Source organism: Scomber scombrus, chromosome 8 (assembly GCF_963691925.1).
Source record: "Scomber scombrus chromosome 8, fScoSco1.1, whole genome shotgun sequence".
Classification (NCBI taxonomy): Eukaryota; Metazoa; Chordata; class Actinopteri; order Scombriformes; family Scombridae; genus Scomber; species Scomber scombrus.
Window position 1 is genome coordinate 7,815,711 of NC_084977.1, and position 23,982 is coordinate 7,839,692.

The 23,982-nt window shown below is 42.0% G+C and overlaps 3 protein-coding genes across 3 annotated transcripts; all 3 read left to right on the plus strand.

The window, feature by feature from the left end:
• The first annotated feature begins 283 nt into the window (after positions 1-283).
• rp2 (RP2 activator of ARL3 GTPase) lies at positions 284-5,047 on the plus strand. The gene is made up of 5 exons (XM_062424053.1): positions 284-567; positions 1,609-2,277; positions 3,041-3,155; positions 3,936-4,021; positions 4,110-5,047. Exons 1-5 carry the CDS (start codon positions 403-405, stop codon positions 4,191-4,193), a joined length of 1,119 nt encoding a protein of 372 aa, XP_062280037.1. The 5' UTR covers positions 284-402; the 3' UTR covers positions 4,194-5,047.
• Positions 5,048-6,250: 1,203 nt separating this feature from the next.
• jade3 (jade family PHD finger 3) lies at positions 6,251-16,637 on the plus strand. Its single transcript, XM_062424054.1, has 12 exons — positions 6,251-6,389; positions 8,193-8,261; positions 8,410-8,469; positions 8,565-8,647; positions 8,737-8,894; positions 9,004-9,194; positions 9,364-9,575; positions 10,889-11,056; positions 12,241-12,357; positions 13,443-13,901; positions 14,636-14,753; positions 14,908-16,637. Exons 3-12 carry the CDS (start codon positions 8,421-8,423, stop codon positions 15,723-15,725), a joined length of 2,373 nt encoding a protein of 790 aa, XP_062280038.1. The 5' UTR covers positions 6,251-6,389; positions 8,193-8,261; positions 8,410-8,420; the 3' UTR covers positions 15,726-16,637.
• A 4,208-nt stretch (positions 16,638-20,845) lies between these two features.
• plcxd1 (phosphatidylinositol-specific phospholipase C, X domain containing 1) lies at positions 20,846-23,368 on the plus strand. The gene is made up of 6 exons (XM_062424055.1): positions 20,846-20,969; positions 21,075-21,217; positions 21,326-21,454; positions 22,157-22,312; positions 22,837-23,017; positions 23,124-23,368. The coding sequence occupies exons 1-6, from the start codon at positions 20,846-20,848 to the stop codon at positions 23,366-23,368; spliced, it is 978 nt and encodes a 325-aa protein (XP_062280039.1).
• Positions 23,369-23,982: the final 614 nt, after the last annotated feature.

Genomic DNA, 23,982 nt, shown 5'->3' on the forward strand with positions numbered 1-23,982 from the left:
ACCGACCCTACTGATGCCGGATCAAGCTATACATTATACGAAAAGTGTTAAACTTGCAAAAAAAAAAAAAATGCCAGTAGTTTTGAATAAACAAGCATTAAAATGTCTTTAAATAAGAACTGATTGCTGAAGTTCTGTTTTGTGATAGTACATGAACGCACCGTGAGTGCACGCCTCATCTCCATGAGCTCGTCACTCTGTAAAGCTCTGTGATTGGCTGTTATAACGACCAGCACGGCATCGATTGGTTGTGGAGCGACACTGGGAAACGGGAACCAAAAAAAAAAAAAAATCTTGTCAACTAAAAGTGCACGTAAGCTCCTGAGTCACATATCTCGGTTTCTTCTCGCAAACGTTACACCTAGAGAACAGGTCTCATCTGGCCACCACTGAGAGAGCAAAATGGGGTGCTTCTTTTCGAAAAAATCAAAAAGAAAGTCGTCGGAAAAAGAGGAACGCACACCTACAACAACGACGGTCGAAACTACGACGACAAGCAACGCGGTTCCCCTTGGCAACAACACCGACGAGCCACCAAAGCAGTACAGCTGGGATAAGAGGGAAAAGGTAACGCTGAAAGGAACGGCGAAAATGCAAAATAAAGTGATGAAATGACACAAACCTATAGCTGAATGTTAAATTGGGGACTTAACCAGCTAACTTCAGCTCGTCTGCACGCTTTAAACACCTCTTAACGCGTGTGTTGAGTCGCTTCCAGGCAGCTAGATACTGTGTTTCCCCCCAAGAGGTGCAATTAATGGGAGCTACATTTACACATCTCGCCTATAGGTAAAAAGGTAAAATAGTCTAAATGCTAGCAGAGCGTTACTATGCCGACATCTAAAAAGTATCAGTGACTGTTGTGAGAAAACAACATTATTGACATTTGCTTTACAGTGATTTCCTCGGTGCTGAGATTCACTGTGCAGCCTTCAGGTACTCAACTGTTATCTAACCAGCCAGGACCTGCGTGTAATGCTCATTGCACATGGACAACGCTCTTTGAGTTTTAGGCTCAAAGCCCTTTTCCTCTCTCAGTCTCTGCCTCTCCGTGTATCCCACGTTATCTCATTAGCGGATTACTACACAACACTGTGTGGTTCACTGTTCTGCAGCAGCTGACCACACTTTTACATGGCCTGTACTGTGTGTATATGTGTGTGTGTAGACATGGGCGTCAACAGCCTTGGTTAAACTTCCGTTTTGACTCATGGGATGTTGCACCTTTAAAAGTAGTCTGCCACCAAATGCAGGACAACATGCAACATCCGGTTTACAAGTCTTAAAATAGTTGAATTCACACCTGCAAGTTAAATATAATGCCTTAAATAAACTTAAATAATAAAAGAGGTGTAGAAGAAATATAGTGCATTATTTGTATAAGCATGTTTGAGAAGCTTTAAAGCTTCTGCATGCATGTTTCTAAAAGTTAGACACTTAAAATAAATAATGATTGAATTTGTAAAGCACCTTTCATACAAGAAATGCAGCTCAAAGTGCTCAACAACAAAATAAATTATATACAACAATTGCTTCACATTAAAAGGGCCTAAAAGGAGCATAAAAGCAATGTTGAATATTCATCTATTCTCCGTTGTCTTTGCACAGGTTGATCCCAAAGACTACATGCTGACAGGGCTCAAAGATGTGACGGTGGGCCGCCTGCCTGGCAAACTGAACGGGCAGCAGTTTGTCATACAAGAGTGCGAGAACTGCGACATCTACGTGTTCGACCACTCGGCCACCATCACCATCGACGACTGCGTCAACTGCCGCATCGTTCTCGGGCCCATCAAGGGCAGCGTGTTTTTCAGAGACTGTAAGGACATCAAGTGCGTGGTGGCCTGTCAGCAGTTCCGCACGCGGGACTGTAAAAAGATGGAGGTGTTCTTGTGCTGCGCCACCCAGCCCATCATCGAGTCATCCACAGGTATGAAATTTGCTTGCTTTCAGTACTTCTACCCCGAGCTTGCCTTCCACTTCAAAGACGCCGGGCTGAGTATATTCAACAACAACTGGAGCAACATACACGACTTCACTCCGGTGTCCGGAGAGAACAACTGGAGCCTGTTGCCGGAGACTTCAGCTGTCCTGGATTTCGTGCCGGCCCCGGGCTCCGAGTCTGAGTTCAAGTCGGTGCGAATCTCCACCGAACCCGCACGCAGCATTGTGCCTTTGACGAAAGGAGGAAGGCGTAAAGACAGCGAAGAGTCCTGCCTTTTTGTTTTCTTTGCTGGAGAGTACACGACTGCCAACGCCCGCAAACTGATTGACGAGGTGAGGAGGATTAAAAAGAGAGAGAGAGGAGTGTGGGGAAGTGAGGTTTTTCTCTGTAGTATTAGAAACACGGTGGCGGCAATGATGCATAAAAACCTGCTGATAAAACTGAAATAGGGGTCAGTCTTTAAATAGCTGCAGTATGAATCGAAAGAAAAGCGAAACCACAGCGTTAACTGACAGAAGCTGCACTTTTTTGAATTTACACATGGGGATTTTTGATCAAGCAGCCGCACCCGTCCTCAGTGGAGTCATTTTAAAACATTTAGAGGATTTTTAAGATGTTTGTCGGCCAAATCAGACGAGATGCATCATCACTGAAGCTCAGCTGATGTTGTGCTCATCTCAAACCATCCAATGACTTCTTGTGAAATGTAGAACTTGTTTAAAATTTCACTTCACTGTGTCTTTTTAGCTCTGTGAAGTAAACACCTCAACATTCCTTTAAATATCTGCTATATCGACATATTGCATTCAGATAAACATGTTATCATCTGCTTGCACGAGACAGATTTATTCCAAATAATGTGATTTTCAGGACAGATGAAGGTAGTCTGAGCCACATTTCTGTTTACTCTGACTACTTGTAAAGTATCTGAGATGCTAAAATAACATGCTAAGCCGGCTGCGTTGCCATTCAAACATTCCAGTTATGTTTGTGTTATCGCCCAAATATGCATTACTCTATCACTCAAGCATGAGACTGTGTATCCAGATCTGGGGCAGTTACAGTTTCTTTGTTGCTATGATCTCCCCACCACAGGCGACCGCTAAAGGTTTCACGCTGATTCAGACAAAGGAAGTCTCAATGCGACCAGAAGATGTGAAGAGGGTGTTTCAGAATAACGCAGACGACCTGGTAGAGTGGATCACCAAAGGTAATCTTCTGTTTTTTGCAGTCTTTCTTTTTTCTCCTTGTGTTGTTATTGCTCCATAATATCTCTCAAATTCATGCTGCTCAAGAGCTGGCCCGTCATGCCTGATGTTAATCAGTAGATTGTCAAGATGCCTAAAAGATAAAACACACGTTCACACTCTCAAGCTTCAAGTTGCTTTGTACATATTGCAGCAGAGCAGAATGAATATCGTGGTGTGTTTTAACAGGTTTAAACTGGACACAAATATTTTCCCATCTACTTTCTTGTACATAGTAGTCACGTTTATATTTATATATCTCTGTTTTGACTGTTTGTCCGCATGTATCTCCTGAACATTAAGGGTATTGATAGCCACTAGAAACCAGAGTCAAATTCCTTTCATGCATTAACATACTTGTCCAATGAAGCCGATTCTAATTCTGAAACAATGCTACTAATAATGCATATTTTTTTTATCTATTATATCAAAATCTGTTTTTTTTGGCTTTCTTTTCTTTCTTTTTTACACCCAAATACTTAGAAGCAGCATTATGGCATTTCTCAGAAGTTAAGAAAGACTTGTGGCCTATAACCTCACATGATTCTTATGATGATAAATCTGCTGACTGCTAACTTTCCAGTGCCACCACATTGCAAAAATCTACTGAGTCAGCACTCAGATTTGGTCATTATATTTAAAAACAACAGGAATCCCGGTTTTTGCTTATAGAAAGTTAGAGCAGTTGGAGGTGGTTGTCGTTGCACTGCAGAGTCGTGACTCTTGTATCTTTATCACTAAAGGTCCCGTCATCGCTCTGGAGCTCAACGGTGACGGAGTGGTAGAAGCCTGCAAGAACACTGCAAGCGAAGTGTTCAGTGGGACCAAGGTAAGCAGTTTTACTCACATAGCTTCACTTTCTCTAGTTAAAATTCCTCCACCAAGCCCGGAACATTTAACTTTGGTTTCTCTCGCAGGTTTACGTCTCTGATAATAAGAACACATCCTCTCGAGACGTGGACAACTTCTTCAACTTTGCTGACATGCAGATGGGCTTGTAAATGAGTTTCAGAACAAAGCTCTCATCAGACTGATTTAGAATGTCTAAAAAAAACCCTGCCGTCCAGTTTGGGTTGTTTTATAAGTAGCATCCAATTATTTGCCTCTTTTTATCCTAAAACAAAAAAAAACTAGGTAGAAAAGGAAACCATTAAGGACTGTGTTTGATAACGCCTTTGATAGAACAAGAAGTTCATCAACCATGAGTCTGTCATTGCATCATCATCTAAAAACTAGGAGTAAAACATTCGCTGTAAACCACATAACGTCCATTAGTTGCTAACTAAGCGTGCTGTGAATATTTATATTTCTCTGAATGTATGTGCTCGTTCTGTTGCTTTTATCAACTGTGAATGTAGCTCTTTGCTGTAAATGTGATTCTTAATTTAAAGCTTTGTTTTCATGTAAACATGCCTGAAACAATCTCTGCAGTGTGGGGGGCGGGTGGGGTGGGGGGGCACAACAATGCCTGAGGATAAAATATTTTATATATAAATCAATATTTTTAACTCTGATGAGGATTAATGTGTGTATGTGGTTTAGATAATGGACTGTGTTTAAGTTGTGTATATTTGAAACAAGCTGTGTAGATGATAACTACATCTTTACTGATTATATGCTAGGCCAAAGTTGAATCGTGAAAGGCTGAGCGCATGTCTGAACTGATCAGTTTATGCTGAATACGTGTAAATGTAAACAAGTTCAAAATTGCTGTTGTTTTTTTGATGTAGGCAATTCATGTGATCAGTTTTTTTTTTATTTTGTAATATTTGTTTTATACTCTCTACTGAATGTTTTTGTATAGAAACAAATTGATGTTCGTTATAATTTTTAGTAAACGTTTCTTTTTGTGTGACTTTTGTTGTTTTGTTATCATGCTTTTTATATATATTCTGATAATGATTGTAGACATGAAATGAAGGTAACAACAGTCTATAATCACAATGTGGTAAATGGTTTAGTTTAGTTTCTATAGTCACCAGCACATCCACATTATTTTAAGGTTTCCATTTACTATGAGAAAACCACCAAAATGGTAAAGGGGAAACTTTCTTCTTCCGTTTTGTAACTTGATCAAAATTCTCGAACAAGCTCTCAATGTTTGACTGGCTTCTGTGTTGTGTTAGACTGTGGGGGAAAAAGCGTGATTCGTGAATATCACTCGTCAAATTAGTGAAATATTTTCTGTGGTGTTTTAGCAGACACAGTGGTTACATATTAGAGATCAGTGTCTAATGGAAAAACCCTCATGCCATTGTTTCCTTCAGGCAGAATGAGTCGTGTGTATTGCAATGATGACCTCAGTAACAATATGCTGTCTTCCTCTCATTCACAGCTCAGTTAATCCCACATAGCAGCTTTCACTTCAGCTATTTGACTTCCACCTTCTTAAACAACATTTCTATCAGTTGACTCACTATTAAGTCACAGTGTGACACCCAGACTGTGTTTCATTTATTCATTTACATGAGACATCTTTTGTTCAGCAGTTAAACTTCTGAAATGAACAATATTTGCATATTTATATATTGTCAATTTTTAATGAGGGGGAATGAAGAGATGTCATTTTAAGGATTTTAACAAGATAATGGAACTTTCTTCGTATTTTATACATATTGAAATATGTCTGGAGGGATAGTTTTGTACAGTTGCCTTTAAAAAAAAAAAAATACATAGGGACTTCTTGTGATGTACTATTGTACTTGTAAACCTTTTGTACTTGAGCGTAGTTTGGAGGGTTTTTTTTAGCAATTTGTCTCCATGCATGCACATGTATGTGTAATGTCTAACTTCTAAACTTAAATATGTAGTCACATTAAAAGCTGTACGGTATCTGAAAGCACACAGATGAATGTTGGACTGTTATTTGCTTTTGTTTTGTTTTTTAATCACTATGTTACAGTTGTGTAGGAGTTGCTTTGCGGTTAGTGTCTCAGGCTACACACCGGTGCGTAAATCGAGCGCACACAGCTTGGAGGGAAATCGGCGGGGTTTAGGACCCGGCGGGACGCGCGGTACAATAGAGCTGTTGTGCCGTGGTGGTGGACAGATTGCAGCCCAGGAGGTTCCTACTGTGGTGGGACACAAAAAACATCAAATGAATGCGCAGATAGAGGGCCTGGCTCTGTGTTTCTAAGTGTATGTTGAAGATTGGGTTGTTTGTGGGAATAAAGCGGACAGCAGAGCGAGGACTGGAGGTAAGATGGCAGGAATGAAAGAACAGGGGGGGTTCAGTGTGCCAGGATTTGCCCTGGATGGTGTTTCCAGGCCACGGGGCCTGCTCCTTTTCTGGGACTCTTCCTGCCTCTTTACTACATTGACGTTAACGACAGGAGAGTAAATGTTTGTGATACTTCTCTTCTCACTGCAGCGTGTAATTAACCCCTCCGAACTCCAGAAATATTCGTCTTTAATGTGTGTAGGAAGTGACATCTTTGTACGACGGTGGCGCTCATGTTTGATTTCTCCACAGCCTGCAGCCCGCTAACAGGCCTCTCTATGTATGTGTGCGTGTGTGTGTGTGTTTGGCGCCAATGCTCTCAGGGCAGGGCACTTTGTGTAGCTGTTTAAAGGGTTTATGTCTGTAAAAGCGCCCCCAACGTCTCTGTAGTTAAGCTAAGTACAGCTAGCAGCCTGACTTTATTACATACAGAAGAAAATGAGGAGAGAAATGTAAACAAAGTGGTAACAGCAGTTTGCTCATTGTCGCCTCTTATCCAGTAGTCTCATATCAGAGTGATGTCATATCCGTCCACTTTATACTGTATATGAGGGGCTTCCTGCTCCCCCTAAATGTGAGTATATTAACATTAGCAGTATGAGGAAGTCTGGAGTAGAGTTATGACACAGACACAGTCTCATTACATTTTATAATGATGTCTCACCTAAGCCATAAAGTAGTAGTTGGGTGAAGTAGATAGTAAAACATCTTAAAGACAGAGTTCAGTAAGAGCAGAAAACATAGAATCATGCCAAGAGAACTTGTTTTTTTTGTATAATGATTCAAAACTTTTTATTTCATTAAACACATTTTTATTACCTGCCTCCTAAATCACTGGCAGTTTAACACTATTGTCCTCCCTCAGATTATGTGCACCCTTTGTCTGATGTCATCTAAAAGTTCCCTCCAGTTCTCCACAACAAGTCAGAGTTGTAGGTTTATATTTGAGACGGTTACTCTCACGTCTACTCATAATTTATTAATCGTGTTGTTTATGTAGCAGTCCTGAGTGATCTGCACTCACAGGTGAACTCGGTGGTGTCAGTAGCAGATGCCGGACGCTCTGAGTGCAGCAACAACAACAACAGACTCTGCTGTAAAGGCCGGACACACTGTTTACTGTGCTTGGATTTCACTGTTTAAAACAGCACTGAGTTTAAAGTCAAGAAAGATCTCAGAACAACCAATGACGTTATAGCTCTGTGGTCAGATTTACACACCACAGAGTAAATCAGGTTTTTATAATTTTTGTGTATCACCCATCCTCTGTAATTTCACTGAGGAATCACTGAGATCTAGTTTGGACTTTGTAACTACTTTAAAACTACGTCCACTCTTTCCTCAGGAGTTTGCATTACTGTATTTTACTTATACTTCAGTATGGAGTGGAGTGAGTTTCACGCTCTCACCCACCTACCCACCCCTCCTGTCCTCATGGGGAATGTGAGGCATGTCCTGTCTGTTGAAACAGCGTACTGTATTTGGGGCTACTCGGGGTTTGAGTCCCTCAGTATTTTGAGACCTTTTAATGAGTCGTCCCGGCGGTTTAGGAGACTAGAGGGGCGTATTGTGAATCTGCGGCGTCTGCCTGCTCTATTTCTCCTCGCTATAAGCTGTCCAATTCACGAAGGAAGAAAAAAAAGATTAAAAGAACCAGAGAAATGAAACTTGTGCAATATAGTGAACAGTGTTTTGGGGGGTTTTATTGCATCTTTTTACACCTTCATCTTTTGTTGACTGCACTGCCATATTTCTTACTGCTGTATTTCTTATTTTGCAGGTATAACATTTAGTGGTTAAAGGTTTATCAGAGGAATCCACTAGCATGCTTTTCAATTTGAAATTTATGGTGAGTAGCTCTCTCCTGTGAACACACATTGTTGGTTTTTATTTAAGCTTGACTTTTATAATGATTTAAGCACTCATTTCAGTTTCTAAAGGGTCTTAAATTCCCTTTTTCCTTCATGTTTTAATGCCGCACCTCTCGTCTTCTGCAGGATGTAACAGGATGAAACGTCTCAGGTCCTCAAGCAGCAGCGACAGTTCTGACAATGAGAGTGAGTCACCTGCTGTAACCTTACACAGACTGTTTTTTAAAATATTTTCTGCAGCTTTTTTAACCCCCTCTCTCTCCCTTTCTGTCTTGATTTAGGTCCCTCAACTTCATTCTGCTCTTCCAACAAATATGGCAGTAAATTGGGAACCCCCGCCTCCGACCCGAAGAAACCGGCTGAAGTGAGTAACCCTCCCTCCACAAGAACGACGCACTGCTAAACATCAGCGCCGGCGTCTGATTTAACTGTGTGGCTCGTCCTCTCCTACAGGTGTTCAGAAAAGACCTGATCAGTGCCATGAAGCTGCCAGACTCCCACCACGTCTCCCCTGAGGACTACTACCTGCTGGCGGACACCTGGAAGCAGGAGTGGGAGAAGGGGGTCCAGGTCCCGGCCAGTCCGGATACCATCCCACAGCCGTCAGTCAGGTAAAGCTGCAGTCCTGAAGCTCTGAGATAAATATGTTATTATAACTAGTTACAGCCTTCAAAGAGCTCTGTAGCACTGACAGGTTTCTTTTTGATCTTCTGTGTTCAGAATTATAGCGGAGAAATCCAAGGAAGTGCTTTACTCCCACCAGAGGAAGTACATTCAGTGCTCGAGCCAGGAGTCGATAGAGCCGGGATATGTCAACATCAAAGAGCTGGCAGAGGCCATGTGTCGCTACGACCTGGACGACATGGACCTCTACTGGCTGCATGCGCTCAACAGAGAGCTGGACTGCATGGGTGAGGAGCGGGGTCGTGAAAGGATAATCCACTGTAAAATTGGAGGGTGTAGTCGATATCTGCAGCAGAGGACGTCTGTGTCCTTAAATTGGAAATAAGAGCATTAAGATTTCAACTGATGTGGTTCTGACAGTCTGCCGGGTTTTGTTTGTCCCTGTCTGTCTTCCAGGTGAGGAGCCCATAGACGAGCTGACGATGGAGCGTGCCATGGAGGCCCTGGAGAGCCAGTGCCACGACAACATGAAGCACGCCATCGAGACGGTGGAGGGTCTGGGGATCGAGTACGATGAGGACGTCATCTGCGACGTGTGCCGCTCGCCCGACAGCGAGGAAGGGAACGACATGGTGTTCTGTGACAAGTGCAACATCTGCGTGCACCAGGTAGACATGAGCACACCTCACATTTAGTTATGTAACAGAAACTATATTAATCTTGATTCTCTATTAACACTTTATCAAATAAAATAGCTAAATAATAATAATAGTCTTAGTAATAGAAGTCACTTTATTATTGAATACAATTCTAGAGTGGCAACAGCATCAAAGGAAAATGAATTGGCAAACTAGTATGAAAACTATTTCTAAAGCTGTGTTTTAGTCGTTTTTCAAGCAAAAATGTGTTCTCCGTTTTATGTGATTTTAAATTTAATATCTTTTTTTGTTTTTGCTTGTTGGTCAAACAAAATGTTTGAAGATGCTACCTTGGATGCCTGCTCCGATCAATCAGAGAAAATAATCTGCCAAATGATCAATAAGGAAATTACTCCAGTTAAACATGGCCACTACTTATTTGTATAGAAGAGTTTTTTCTGTTTCTTTATTTGATCTAAAGATACATTTAGTCTATTTCACTTAATTACTAATCATAATTTCTTGTCTTCTTCCACATTGACTTACCGTAAAAACCGGTGTATAAGAAGCAGTCTATTTTTTTTGTCTGCTGGGAAAAACACTTTCCCATTAAAGACTGGTTTATTTGAATGCACCAGTAGTTATTCATTTATTAACACATATGTTTATACTCCAAAACTTCCTCAATTTACTTCTATTTGAAACACAATCAAAACACACACATTACACCTGAAACAGTGTGTCAGGTTAATGGTTAATGGTCTGGTAATGATTTGCTTAACTGAACTGGAACTTTTAAAAGAACACAGTAACTTTACATATTTGATACAGTGTGTAGCTGTGTGCTTACTCAAGTCTCAGAAACTCTTCATCACAGCTGTCACTGTGCGTAAATAGAATACTGCACCCGAGTCGCACTTCAACATAATTTGGTCTGTAAATACTGAAACATCACAGCAACTAATGTCCCGAAATACTTCTGATCAACACACAATCATTTTTCTGTAAAACATGCAGAGGTGACAGGTCTATTTTCATTAGCTGCCAAAACAGCTGGAGTGCGCAGTGTGTGCTTGACACTGTGTGTATAGGACGTTATAGTTCGTAAATGTTTGACGCTCACATTTAAAGTTATAGTTATCGTTCTTAGTGTGGGTCGCCTTTTACATACCTATGATCACATCCAGATCCAACCTCTCTCTGTATTTTACTGGCGTATAAGACACACCTAATTTTTAAATGAAAAAATATTGCTTTAAAGGTGTGTCTTATAAACCTGTTTTTATGGTAATTTAAGAATCGCATTAATGACAGACTGTATCAACCTCCCTCTCTCCTCTCAGGCCTGCTACGGTATAGTCAAAGTGCCTGTTGGGAACTGGCTGTGCAGAACGTGCGTCCTCAGCATCGACCCGCAGTGCCTTCTGTGTCCCCTGAAGGGCGGAGCCATGAAGGCCACACGAGCCGGCACCAAGTGGGCGCATGTAAGCTGCGCCCTGTGGATACCAGAGGTAAACCATCACACACTCACACACACACATTCACCGGCCACTTTATTAGGTGCACCTTGTTACTACCGGGTTGGACCAATCTTTCCAAGACATTCCTCAGTGGATTTGGTCCATATTAACATGATAACATCACGCAGTTGCTGCAGATTTGTCACCTGCACATCTATAATGTGAATCTCCCATTCCACCACATCCCAATTGTGTGGTGAGATCTGTTGACTGTGGAGGTCATTTGAATACAGTGAACTCTTTAAAAAAAACAGTTTGAGATGATTTGAGTTTTGAGACATGGTGCGTTATCTTACATGAAGTAGTAAGAAAATGAAGTGACGGTTGATACTAAGGAGCCCAAAGTGTGCAAAGGAAATATCCCCCACACCATTACACCACCAACAGCCTGAACCGTTGATACAAGGCACGATGGATCCATGCTTTCATGTTATTTATGCAAAATTCTGACCCGACCATCTGAATGTCGCAGCAGAATTGGAGGCTGATCAGTCTGGGCAGCATTTTTATAATCTTCTGTTGTTGAATTTTGATGAGCCTGTGTGAATTGTAGCCTTGCTTTCCTGTTCTAAGCTGACAGCAGTGGCACCTGGTGCGCTCTCCTGCTGCTGTAGACCATCTGCTCCAACGTTCAACATGTTGTGCGCTCAGAGATGCTCTTCTGCATACTCGACTGGAACGAGGGCTTATTTGAGTTACTGTTGCTTTTCTATCAGCTTAGACAAGTCTGGGCATTCTCCTCTGACCTTTGACCTCTGCCATCAGCAACACATTTTCTCTCAGAGCACCGCAGCTCACTGGATCATTTCTCTTTTTTGATCCATTCTCTGTAAACCTTAGAGATGGATTTGCATTAAAATACCAGCAGATCTGCAGTTTCTGAAATACTCAAACCAACCTTGTCTGGCACCAACACCCATGGTATGTTCAAAGTCGGCTTTCTTTCCTGTTCTGATGCTCGATTTGAACCCCAGCATATCATCTTGACCACATCTACATGCCTCAATGCATTGAGTTGCTGTCACCTGATTGGCTGATTAGATATTTGCATAGCAGTTGAACAGGTGTACCTAACGAAGTGGGAGTGAGTGTATATCTTATATTTGCTCTTTATATCAATGCGCATTGAAAGATGAATAACGTCTCATCACGCTGTAAACGTTACTCCTCTGTAGGTGAGCATTGCTTGTCCCGAGAGGATGGAGCCCATCACCAAGGTGTCCCACATCCCACCCAGCCGCTGGTCTCTCATCTGCAGTCTGTGCAAAGTGAAGACAGGCGCATGTATCCAGGTGAGTGAGGGTCACAGTTATAGAAATGTTATTCATTTAAGGTTATGTTTATTGAATTAAAGGGATACTTCACCCTAAATTTACCCTTTGAGTATCAAAATCTGACCCTCGGGAAAGTTGTAAAGTGGTAAAAAAATGTGTGGAAGTTTAATATTGAACAGTTTTATTGGGGAAAAGGTCCAAATAATGTGTTGATACTTGTTCCATGTATCTATTTTTCCCCCCAAAAACACATGAAGTGCTAAAATGTACCATTCATACAGTGGTGTATAGCAGAGATAAGATAGAAGAAGATTTAGCTCAGAGTACAGACAGTAAGAGGACTGAAATCAACCCTCAAAGAGTAGAAAAATATCATTTTGAATACTTTCCCACAGTGAAGATTACACCCATGGTTAGACTAGCATAAAGACAGGAAATCAGGGGTGTTTTGTTGTCAGCTTGAGGTTGCTAGGCAACCAGAGGACACATTCATGTATCCAGCCAAGATACAGTCGCGCACCAGTGAAGGTGTGTGTGTGTGTGTGTGTGTGTGTGTGTGTGTGTGTGTGTGTGTGTGTGTGTGTGTGTGTGTGTGTGTGTGTGTGTGTGTGTGTGTGTGTGTGTGTGTGTGTGTGTGTACTAAGCAAATAAGATATAACATGTTAATTAGTGAGCTTTGGTGCTGAAAGACTAGCTCTTTCTATTCTTTGTGCTAAGCTAAGCTAACAAACAGCTTGTTGTAGCTTCATTTTTATCAAAACCATTAAAACTGGTATTAATCTTAACCCAATTATTTAAAGGAAAAGCTAATATATGTCAAACTATTCCTTTACAATGTTTATCTGAATGTGTCTCCGACTGCCTCCATTTTCCTTTTTTTTTTTTTTTTTACTTGGCGGCACTGATGAGATGCTATTTGTAGCTACACACAACTTCCCACACAGTAATCCAATTATGAAACTAATCATGTAAACCCAGGTTAGTGGGGAAGTTGGGTTTCTGCAAAAAATGTATAAGTTTAAATCCTACTCTTACCATAATCTTGTTATTCCCTTTTACTGGAGTCCATGTAAACACACTTGCTGTTCTTTTTCTCTGCTCAGTGCTCGGTAAAGAACTGCACCACTCCTTTCCATGTGACATGCGCCTTTGAGCACAGCTTGGAGATGAAGACGATCCTGGACGAAGGCGACGAAGTCAAGTTCAAGTCTTACTGCCTGAAGCACAGCAAGTCCAAATCTGGCGAGGCTGGCCTGAGCCCAGCTCGCTCCAAACCACCCGGTGAATCGGGTAAGGTTGGCCAGCGGGCGCAGAGACTGCAGGAGCTGGAGGAGGAGTTCTTCACTCTAATCCAGCTGGGGGAGCTGGCCCAGGTCCTGGGACTCTCCGAGCACCTGGCTGACTTCATCTACCAGTACTGGAAGATGAAGAGGAAAGCCAACTTTAACAAAGCTCTGCTGCCCCCTAAAGAGGAGGAGGAGAATCTGGTGCTGCAGCCTCAGGAGGACACCATCCACACTCGCATGCGCATGTTCATGCATCTGCGACAGGATTTAGAGAGGGTAGGTTTTTTTTTTATATAGACTGCAGTGTTTGAGTCTTTAGTGCTGAGTCTTGTTTTTTTCTGTTTACAGAGCAAGTTCAGAGTGTTTCACACTATATACTGTGTTTGAACTTAATTTTTATTCATAATATGATGATGGTTGCTTTGTGAGCGTTCTTTATGCCTGATATTCTCTGTGTTAGAATTCATAATTTGGCCTGTAAACTCAAAATCACGTCATTAGTTTACATAACCGTGGTGCTTGTGCTCCTCGATTCATGCTCTAATTTGAGTTTAGCACATTCTGAGTATATTTCAAACATATTTTATGTGTTTATTTGGGTCTGTTGAGATGAGACCCAGGGGAGTTTCTGCCTGTGTGACTGTTCTACGAGGAATCGCAGTAAATCAAATCTCTACAAATCAATCCACACACATCAGCAGAAAGACTCTGCAAGGGCTGAAAGGCTGCTGAAGGTAAAACTGTGCCAAAAACTACAGAGATATGCTGAAAGGGAACCTGCTGCAGTCCTCAAGAGAACTGCCACACACGGAAAGATTTACATTTCCTTCCCAGCAAATCAAACAACCCCGAACAGACAGCCGAAGCGACACGGGAACGACTTCAAAACAATATTAATGTCCTGAAATGTTCCAGTCAGGGTCCAGATCTCAAACCAACTGTCAGAACAGTTTAGAAACGAAGAAAACTAAAGAGTCAGTATGACTTGACATCATTTTTTCCTTCTGCAGGTGAGGAACTTGTGCTACATGGTGAGTCGGCGGGAGAAGCTGAAGCTGCTGCAGAGTAAAGCTCAGGAGCAGATGTTCAACCTTCATGTGAAGCTGTTGAACCAGGAGCTCTCTGCTGGTGAGACATCTGTTGTGTTTCAGCTTGCTTATCGCTTTGTCACCACAAGCACACGTTTTACAATTTATAACTATAATTCTGATCATTTTCAGTTTTTTTGGTCATGTTTTGTTGTGTAAATTGAACATATTTGTGTCTCTTTGTCCTCTTTAAGGCCTTCCTGCTTCATTTCCAGTGGAGGGTATACTGTTTCGTCCTCCCCCGAGGATAACTCTGAAGCTGAAAATGCCCAAAGCCTCAGCACTTGGAAACGGGAACCCCAGCTCCAAATCTGGTAATGGTCCGCTCTGCCCGGACCATAGTGGGAACCTGACTGAACATGGCGGTGAAGGGTTGGGCCAGGGGAAGCCTCAGATGCATGGTCGCAGCCGGAGAGAGGAGCGCTCCAACGGCCGCCTGTCCGCCTCGAGCGGCTCGGCGTTGGCGGTCAAACCCAGCGGCAAACCCTTAGCCCTGCACGCCGCCCTCCATGGCCACTCGTCCCACAGCAACGGCAAACTCGACCAAGAGCGAGCCAAACCCAACGGCCTCTTGGAGAAGTTCGTGGCTCAGAAGGACAGCTCCTGCCAGACGGCCGGCAACCAGGACGCTTCAAACGAGGCTTTGGACAAGAGCAGCTTTCGCAAGTCTGCCATGGAGCACTTTGGCAGGTCCTTCAAAGAGGCGACTATTAACTTAGTACGGACCACAGAGGACCTGCGGGCCTCGGACAAACTGTCCCGTAAGGGCTCCACCAAGGAGAGACTATGGGTTAAACCCGTATCCGAACACAAAGTGAAAAGTGCACGCTCTTACCAGGACAGCGACGGTTACTGTCCCGACCTGGAGCTCAGTGACTCAGAGCCAGAGGCCAAAGGGAGGCACCGGCGGCAGGTCGGGCTTCCGCAGCCGGACGCTCCTCGGCGGGACTGTCAGAAAGGAGTGAGCAGAGGGAAGCAGTCGCTGGGCTCCAGACACCCGGTGCAGAGGTGACGGCCGTTTGCTCGTAGAATCCGCTCACCAACGCCGCCGCCGCTGTTCTCCGCGCACCCTCTTGGCAGTCTTCCTAAGTGCCGGGGCCGTTTCTCTGAACACGTCTCTATCAGGGACCAGAACACGCCACAGTGCCAACGGTGCTGTACACACGAAAGCAGGAGAAGATGCACGAAGGATATCGCCGTCAAAAAAAAAAAAAGCGCGTCAGTGTTAGTTTGAGAGGAACACATCTGTCATTCCTGAGTTACATTTGTACTCCGCACAACTTTGTGTGAAACCGGTTTAATTCGCCTTTGACTAAAACATTTGTACATACGATGTTGAAATTGGCGTGTAAATAACAACCGAATCACAAAATGTTCCACTCCGCCGACACTCCCAACATCACCGCGGCCACAAATTATAACTGACACGCCAGGTGGAAGTCCTGTAGCGAATCCGAGCATCTCCTGCACCTGTTTTGTCGCACACTGTCTGTTACAGTCAACCTGCAAAACACACACATGCACACACACACACACACACACACACACACACACACACACACACACACACACACACACACACACACACACACACACACACAGGTGATAAACCGGCTCGATGAACCTTTTTACATTTGTAAAGTAGCTGAGTCTTTTTTTTTCTTCTCTTTTTTTTAACAACATGCCTTTTGTGCAGTAGGAATGCAGTTTCACTATATTAGTACCGTGAAGTTCGCAGGTTACAGTATGTTGTGGATCATGTGAAGAAACACGTGTAAGAAAGTGTAATAACATTCCCCGATGTGTCCTTCGGTTAGAGAGACTCACTGATCAGCCTTCATCACCACAGACTTTTATTTTGAAATGTGCATACTTTGCATATTTGCAGTCTTTGCTGTTACTTGTGTCCCTGATTTGATAATAAACACTGTGGCACAGCTGGGTCACTAGGGCTGGATATTGTTGTATTTTTTTTTATACAGATGCACAAGTGAGAAACACATTTTTATTTTATTTTTATGAAAAACTTCTCAAATTTGACTGTTTAATTGTGTTTTTATACTAACAGCTGTAGAACTTTGCCTTGTTATAAAATGAAAAATTATTTGAAATCATCTGACAAGCATTTAATGCCTTTTCACTGATTGGTCATCCATATCTCAGTTGTTGCTTCAAGTATTCACATTCACTACTTCCAATGCCCTCTTACAGACATTTAACTCCTTAACCTGAGCTGACCTCTCAGAACAAGACCGAGCCACTTTGTCAGATGAGGTCAGAGAAAGCAGAGGGCATCCAATCATTCACCTCGCCTTGTGAAACGCATTTAAGAGAGTGGGAGTCTAGACGAGTGAAAGCAGACAGAAGTGGCAGCGTTACCAGCCTTTAAAGGCAGCGCTACATACATTTTCATGAACCAGAAATGTCATGCCAAAGTGAGACACGGCTTTCATGCCTGACCTACATCACTGTAATCGTTTTTACAAATGCACACTCTGCTGTTAACACATGCTGCTGTGGAGGGGTTTGAGGCTCTGCTGAGGAATCATCACAGAGAATGCATTAAGTAGAGCGTTGCAGTCATATGCAAATGCACCCCCTGTACAGCATGAATGAACACTGACTGGAAGCACTTGCAACTTTTAGATATGTTGTGTGATTCTGACTTAAGGTTGGTTGTAAATCGCAAAAACAGGAGCACACTAATGAGATAAATAAGGATCCAGATATGCATTTTCATGTGCATATACAATATTTTTTGAAGATACATTTAAAAATTAAAATTGTGCACCTTGTGCGGATAGATGTCGAGCTATTTTATGCCAGCTAGTTGATAAAATACGAAACTCCCATTGTAAGCTGCAAGTAGCAACATTTGCAGCAACCAATTGTTTCAGATAAGTTTATAAAAAGGTTGAGTCATAGGGGAAAAAAAGAAAATACAAGATGAATAGTGGTAGAAACAGGAGGCTCTATATAATAGTGCTATTGGTTATCATTTCCTTCTCCATCACTTTTTTTGGATTTGAAGCTAGATGGCAGCATAACTACACTATTAACTAAAAGCAGCACTACAGAGGAGCAGGTAGCCTGTATCCAGCATGTGTGAACAAGCCATTCTTGCAGGAAAAGCACAGACGCAACTAATTACATTAATTAATGATGACTGCACTCAGTGAGGCGGCGTGAACAATACTGAGGCTGTAACCGGCTACATGGTGAAAAATATCTATAGAAAGCAGTACAGAAGGGAAAGCTGTTGTGATTAAATCTAAAGTCAGCAAGGTGGGGGAGCAGCTTGTGTAGTTTGCTTCACCACGCTGGTTAGTGCTGTTTCAGAGTTTATTGACCTGCTGAAGAAGCTGAGAAAGACCAAATGATCACAAGCAAACTGACAACTTCATCAGTTTCTTCTCTTGAAGTCTATTTTAGTGCAAAGGTCAACTTCTGGTGTAAATATATTTCAACGCTTATGTGTCATTCAACCAAAAAATCCATGTATCATTACCAGTCTCCAGTTTGGTAGATTTCAAGACATTTTAAGAGTCACTGTTTAATGTGTAACAGCAATTATGAACACACAAATAACACATTGGACCATCTGAAACATAGTTGGTATATGAGATAAAATACTGATACTGCCTGCACACATCTAATACACATTTTTTTGCAGAATGGACAACTACTGTTTCCTTGACAGGCTCCATGAGGTAGGTCAGCAGTTCCTAATCTTATGACTTATGACCCTTCAAAGTAAATCAATGTGTAGTCACAAGCAGTTCAGTTTCAGTAAGCACTTCTTCCTTTTCACTTTGTTTCATTTGAATTTGAGAAACTTCTAAAATGTTACCATAGAGAAGAGAAAATAAAGGACTCTCAGAAAAATAAACACAATTCGTTATGTCTGTTAAAGTTACCCTGTGGAGTTTTTCACCACCAGTAAGACTATGAAGGCATGTTTTTATGAGTGGATCCTTTTGTTTTTATTAATCACATGTGTGTGAGCACACTGTCAGCAAAATACACACTCCTGTCTCCAGTTTCACACTCTGATCAATACCAGTGGTGGTAAGAAATGCAAAGAAACTTAGCAATGTGCTAACAAAGGCAAGGAAGAAAGAGATGTGTGTTTTAAAATGTGCAGATGATTAAAGAAAAAGGAAGGAAACATGTTTTAAGGATTCACAATATATGTAGTGATGAGTTATACTGAATACATAACTTATTTTGTTAACAGGAAAACTGCACAGGGCAGCTGTGCTATCTGGTGACCCCTTGGAGTGTCCCAGACCCCAGGTTGAAAACCACAGACCATGGTTATATTAGTACCTGAAACTGACATTTCACATTATGATGACAGTATTCATCTTTTTTTTTTTTTAAATCAATCAATCAATGCTGAACCAATGCCCGGAGTAGGTTGTATTTTTGGCCACGCCCCATCTGTGACGTATCAGCAGGTGTAGGGGAACCTGCTGGGACAGGTGGGGTACCTACAGGTGAGGGCAGAGCACCAGTATAGCGGGAGTTTAGGTAGTTTCTATCCACAGAAAGCAGCAATTGAACATCACTTCTCTGTCCTCTGTGAGTCAACAGTGAACTCTCATCTCCACATGTAAGCGGGCTCTTTAAGAACAGAGACTCTCTACATCTGCTGATCTGTCAGCGGGCGCGGTGCTACCCGCCCGCCCTGCCCGCACATCCCGCCGCTGCACCGCAGGGAGCTGAGGGGACCCACTGAGCACTCATGCACACGAGCAGCCGGCAGATCGCACGTGGATAATCGGTCATCGCTATGGATAATCAATAGCTGAACTCAAAATGAGCCGGGCCCAGCGTCCTCAGCATCCCGGGCTGTGCAGGTGGAAAAGGTAACCAGACGGAGCTGCCGGGGAGAGACGTGCATGGCCACGCTTCTTCTTTCTTTTTTTTTGCCTGGATCCCATCATACATGTTTTATGTACAGCCATGACATTTCCTACAGCGTTGGGATGTACCGCTTCTCCTTGTACACGTCTTTAATTGTAGTCAGCATCGCATTTGTCCTCTGTGCCTGTTGGGCTGGTTCAGCTGGTTTGGCGACTGGAGGAAGCGTCAGTTTGATCAAGTAAGTGTGAGATAAACAGGAGCACTGCTCCACTGACTGTATGTGTGTGACTGTGAACACGGTGCACAAGTTCCTCTATATGCACAAGTTCCTCTTCATGCACGTCTATGAATTAGCCCTCCACACAAATAAGACTGCCTTTATGTAGTTTCATTTTGACACAATAGCAGCATCCCTGTATGGAAACACACTGTAGTGAGAGGCTACCATTAAATGCAGTGCTGGGAAGTAACTAAGTACATTTACTCCAGTACAATTTTGAGGTACTTGTGTTTTACTTAAATATTTGTGTTTAATGCTATTTTATACTTCCACTCCACTACAATAGAAATATCCTATTTTCAACTGCATAATATAACAAGCTTTTGCTACAACACATTATTGTAACCAGTGGTGTCCCTTTTGTCTTTTGACCTTTTCCAAAAAGCAGTGTGTAGTCGGGCTCACATTTCAGATGTCTATGAGTTGTTATATAGTGATTTTTCCCTCTAAACTTCTCACATGGTTTCATTTCAATAAATGTTCAAATGATCCAATATTTCACCAAAAATCAAAGATTAGAGGAAAAATTCCTAAAACTGAAAACACATTTGTGTATCAGAACTTAGTTTTTTCCTCTTTCCTCTCCCATTAATCATCTCACCACCCCTCACATTTATCTGCTGACCCTTTGGAGGGGCCCCACCCCTAGGTTTGGAACCACTGGACTTAACTAGCTAACTGTATGTAAAGTAGTTGAAACTAGTTTAACCTCCAGCAGCTACAACAGTAACATGCTGCTCTAACACTGATGCTTCACTATTAATAATCTAATGATGTCAGTCAGAGGGAGCAAACCATTACTTTTACTGTAATACTTTAATTACATCAAGCTCATAATACTTACTGAAGTAGGACTTTTACGTATAATGGAGTGTTTCTACACTGCTGTGTTGGTACTTTTACTGAAGTAAATGATCTGAGTACTTCCTCCACCATTGATTAAATGTGTGTTTGCTGATGGGCTGCAGACGCTGGAGCTCACTATGTCCTCGGTTGTGGTGTCCGGAGTGAGTGAGCTGAGCCTGGGAGAGCTGCCCATGGAGAGCTGGATGACTCACCTGCCCTGCGCCCTGTTGGACATCCCCCTCTACCACCTGGCCATCCCAGGTAGGCTGAAGTTAGCTGTTGCTTAAATGTTAGACGCATTGGTGTCTAGACTATCTTAGTTACTAATACATTAAATAATAATGAAATGTCTTCTTCTCCACTCAGGCAGCCATAATGCCATAACCTACTGTCTGGATATGAATGACAGATCCCCCGTTGACCTCACCCAGCCAGACATGCTTCAAAAGCTGGACAAGTACATGAAGCCTCTTATTCGCCCCTTTGTATACAAATGGGCGAAAACCCAGGTAATAAATCACAAAAAAAGGCCACAGAACATACTCTTTGTTAAAAAAAATGGATTGAGTAATATTTTGTAGTATCTTGTAATATATTGTGCATCCTGTGTCTCTCAGGAGTTCAGTATAAAGCAGCAGCTGGACTGTGGTGTCAGATACTGTGACCTGAGGATAGCACACAGACCTAACGACAGCTCCACCGATCTGTACTTCTACCACGGTGTTTACACCACGCTCACTGTGGAGGTGAAGTAATGACATGCAGACACAAATGTTCACAAGATGTTTCCACGCTGAGAGTTACGATCCTGTAAAAGGCTGCGAGAACAATAACCATAAAGATAAACATAAAGAACAACAATACACTCATTCTGGAGATACTAAATCATCCTGTTTCTGCTCTCTTTATTGTGCTCCAAAAAAAAAAATCAACATTATGGTTGCAGCCATTTCATTTAGAATCCCATTCTTTAAGCTATTTCTTAAATGCGCCTTAACCCATTATTGCTTTGGTAAGAGTGAAAAAGAAAATGTACCTGCTTTAGACAAGCTTGTTGCAAAAGAATGTAGCTAATCTTGCATAGCAATGTTGATGATAAGGCCACCAAAGAGACCTTATCTGTGATGCTACAAAGGAAAGCACGCAGCAAATATAAAGCTGTGGTACTCAACGTATGTATGAGAAAAAAATAAGAATGCTCTTCACTCAACTCTGCTCTCCAGCAGAGCTGCCAGGTGGTGAGTAGAGGGAAAAAAAGTCTTATTTATCCAGAGCAGATTTGGCAGATCGAACACACTTGACACGCTCCATTAGTAAACCCTCGGATGAATTCCAAAAATCACATCCTACCACGGAACGGATCCTGTGACAGGTTCCAATCGTGCAAAACTGTAAATCTTTCATTATTCTGTGGTAGAATAAATGTCAACTGGTGTTTTCCTTTACAGACTGTTCTTATTGAGATAAGAGAGTGGCTGGACGCTCATCCTAGAGAGGTGGTCATACTCTCCTTCAGCCACTTCCTCGGCCTGAGCCAGGAGCTCCACATGAGGCTGCTCAGAACCATACGCAACATATTCACCTCCAAACTCTGTCCCAAAATGGTACGGCTACTCCTCCTGTTTTGTATAAGAAGTTAAAAGGATAAGACGATGTTTTACATTTTTCATATTGTTAATAAATCTCATGAAAAGACTCAAATAATCAGTAAATTTATCCTAACAAGTAATGTGTTTTGCCAAATCTTGATATATCTTATTCCTCTGTGCCATAGAGCTCCATTGATGTACAAAAACTATTAAAAACACACTGTAAATTATAGTTTATTTTAGCTGATCCCACACCAAATGTGTATTAATCCACCGCTGAAAATAGTCCCCAACAAATGTGCTGTTTTCTTCTGTTTGAGTAACGTTTGCTATAAACTACAGAGCCCAGCTGAAACTACTGTACATATGAAGCATTTTTAAAGATGTATGTCTTAATTAGGAATGAACAGATGATGGAAGACAGAAACAGTTTACGTCTTTACATGGGTTTTTCTAGTAGAAGAATGCAAGCCTCATCCTTTAAATTACAATGAAAAACTTAGAAAATGAAACTCAGCCCATTATTCTTTTAATTTCAGGAAGTGTTAAGTCTTCGAAACCTGTGGGATTTGGGCTACCAAGTGATCGTGTCCTATGAACACACCATTGCCAGCTGTCACAGTGACCTTTGGCCACATATTCCTTACTGGTGGGCCAATAAATGCAAAGCTGAGGCTCTCATTGAGGAGTTTGAACACAGGAAACAACGTGGCAGACCGGGTAATATACCAATTACTTTGATATCAGATACATAGTGGGGACAAAATTCATTATTAGTACTTTATTACCATCACTTGTTCAATCTCGTGTGTATTTTGTGTTTCAGGAGGTTTCTTCGTCACGGGAATTAATCTGACAGAGGACCTGAAGTACATCTGCACACATCCCACAGAGTCCCTAAAAGACCTGGTGATGTCCACCTACCCGACGCTGCTCGGCTGGGTGAAAGAGCAGACTCCCGGCTCCAAAGTCGACTCTCTCAACATCATCGCTGGGGATTTTATCACAGAGAGCCAGTTTGTACCAGCTGTCGTTTCACTGAATGAGAAACTACTGAAATGGTCTTCATGACTTTTTACCAATATGCATTATTCTACAAAAAAAAAAAAAAGACAAAAATGTGAATTACAGCATGAAACACAAATGAGCTTGTTTTGTCAAGAGTGACAGAAAAATACTTAAGTACTTGAATTATTCATTTAAATATAAATTGCACTTATCAGAGGCAGTGAATTGTATATTTACATCTTAAAGCTGCTTGGAAACAGACTTTTGGTATCTTGAGCTGCACTTTGTTTGTTTACATTCAGTTTACTATTTATGCAATGTACTGTATCAGTTGTCACACGTCAGCGAGGTGGCCCGTTTAACATTACGGTGACTGAAGCAATAATGATACGACTAATGTCACCTTTAACGTAGGCATTTTAGATGAATAAGCACAAACCATGTATTCACTGACCACATATGACTTCATGTAGGGCACGTGTTTTATAAATACAACATGTGGGCAGCAGGTTTAAGAAGTAGTTACCTACAACACATGTATTAATCCATAGAGAATGTAGAGAAGAAACTTATGCAAAATTGCATGGAGAAAAAAACAAAAGTTAATGCATGAACTCAACCTTGACTGTTCTACTTATAATTGACTTTAGCCAGCAGGTTCGGCCTTGATATTAAAA

What these genes read in the sequence shown, in the direction of transcription:
- rp2 (XM_062424053.1), top strand. Translation starts at nt 403, where the DNA reads ATGGGGTGCTTCTTTTCGAAAAAATCAAAAAGAAAGTCGTCGGAAAAA. An exon ending in GGTAGAGTGGATCACCAAAG is followed by an intron (nt 3,156 to 3,935) that starts GTAATCTTCTGT and finishes TTATCACTAAAG; the next exon opens with GTCCCGTCATCGCTCTGGAG. An exon ending in AAGTGTTCAGTGGGACCAAG is followed by an intron (nt 4,022 to 4,109) that starts GTAAGCAGTTTT and finishes TTTCTCTCGCAG; the next exon opens with GTTTACGTCTCTGATAATAA.
- jade3 (XM_062424054.1), top strand. Translation starts at nt 8,421, where the DNA reads ATGAAACGTCTCAGGTCCTCAAGCAGCAGCGACAGTTCTGACAATGAG. An exon ending in CAGAGAGCTGGACTGCATGG is followed by an intron (nt 9,195 to 9,363) that starts GTGAGGAGCGGG and finishes TCTGTCTTCCAG; the next exon opens with GTGAGGAGCCCATAGACGAG. An exon ending in GCAACATCTGCGTGCACCAG is followed by an intron (nt 9,576 to 10,888) that starts GTAGACATGAGC and finishes CTCTCCTCTCAG; the next exon opens with GCCTGCTACGGTATAGTCAA.
- plcxd1 (XM_062424055.1), top strand. Translation starts at nt 20,846, where the DNA reads ATGTCCTCGGTTGTGGTGTCCGGAGTGAGTGAGCTGAGCCTGGGAGAG. An exon ending in CCAAACTCTGTCCCAAAATG is followed by an intron (nt 22,313 to 22,836) that starts GTACGGCTACTC and finishes TTTTAATTTCAG; the next exon opens with GAAGTGTTAAGTCTTCGAAA. An exon ending in GAAACAACGTGGCAGACCGG is followed by an intron (nt 23,018 to 23,123) that starts GTAATATACCAA and finishes TTTGTGTTTCAG; the next exon opens with GAGGTTTCTTCGTCACGGGA.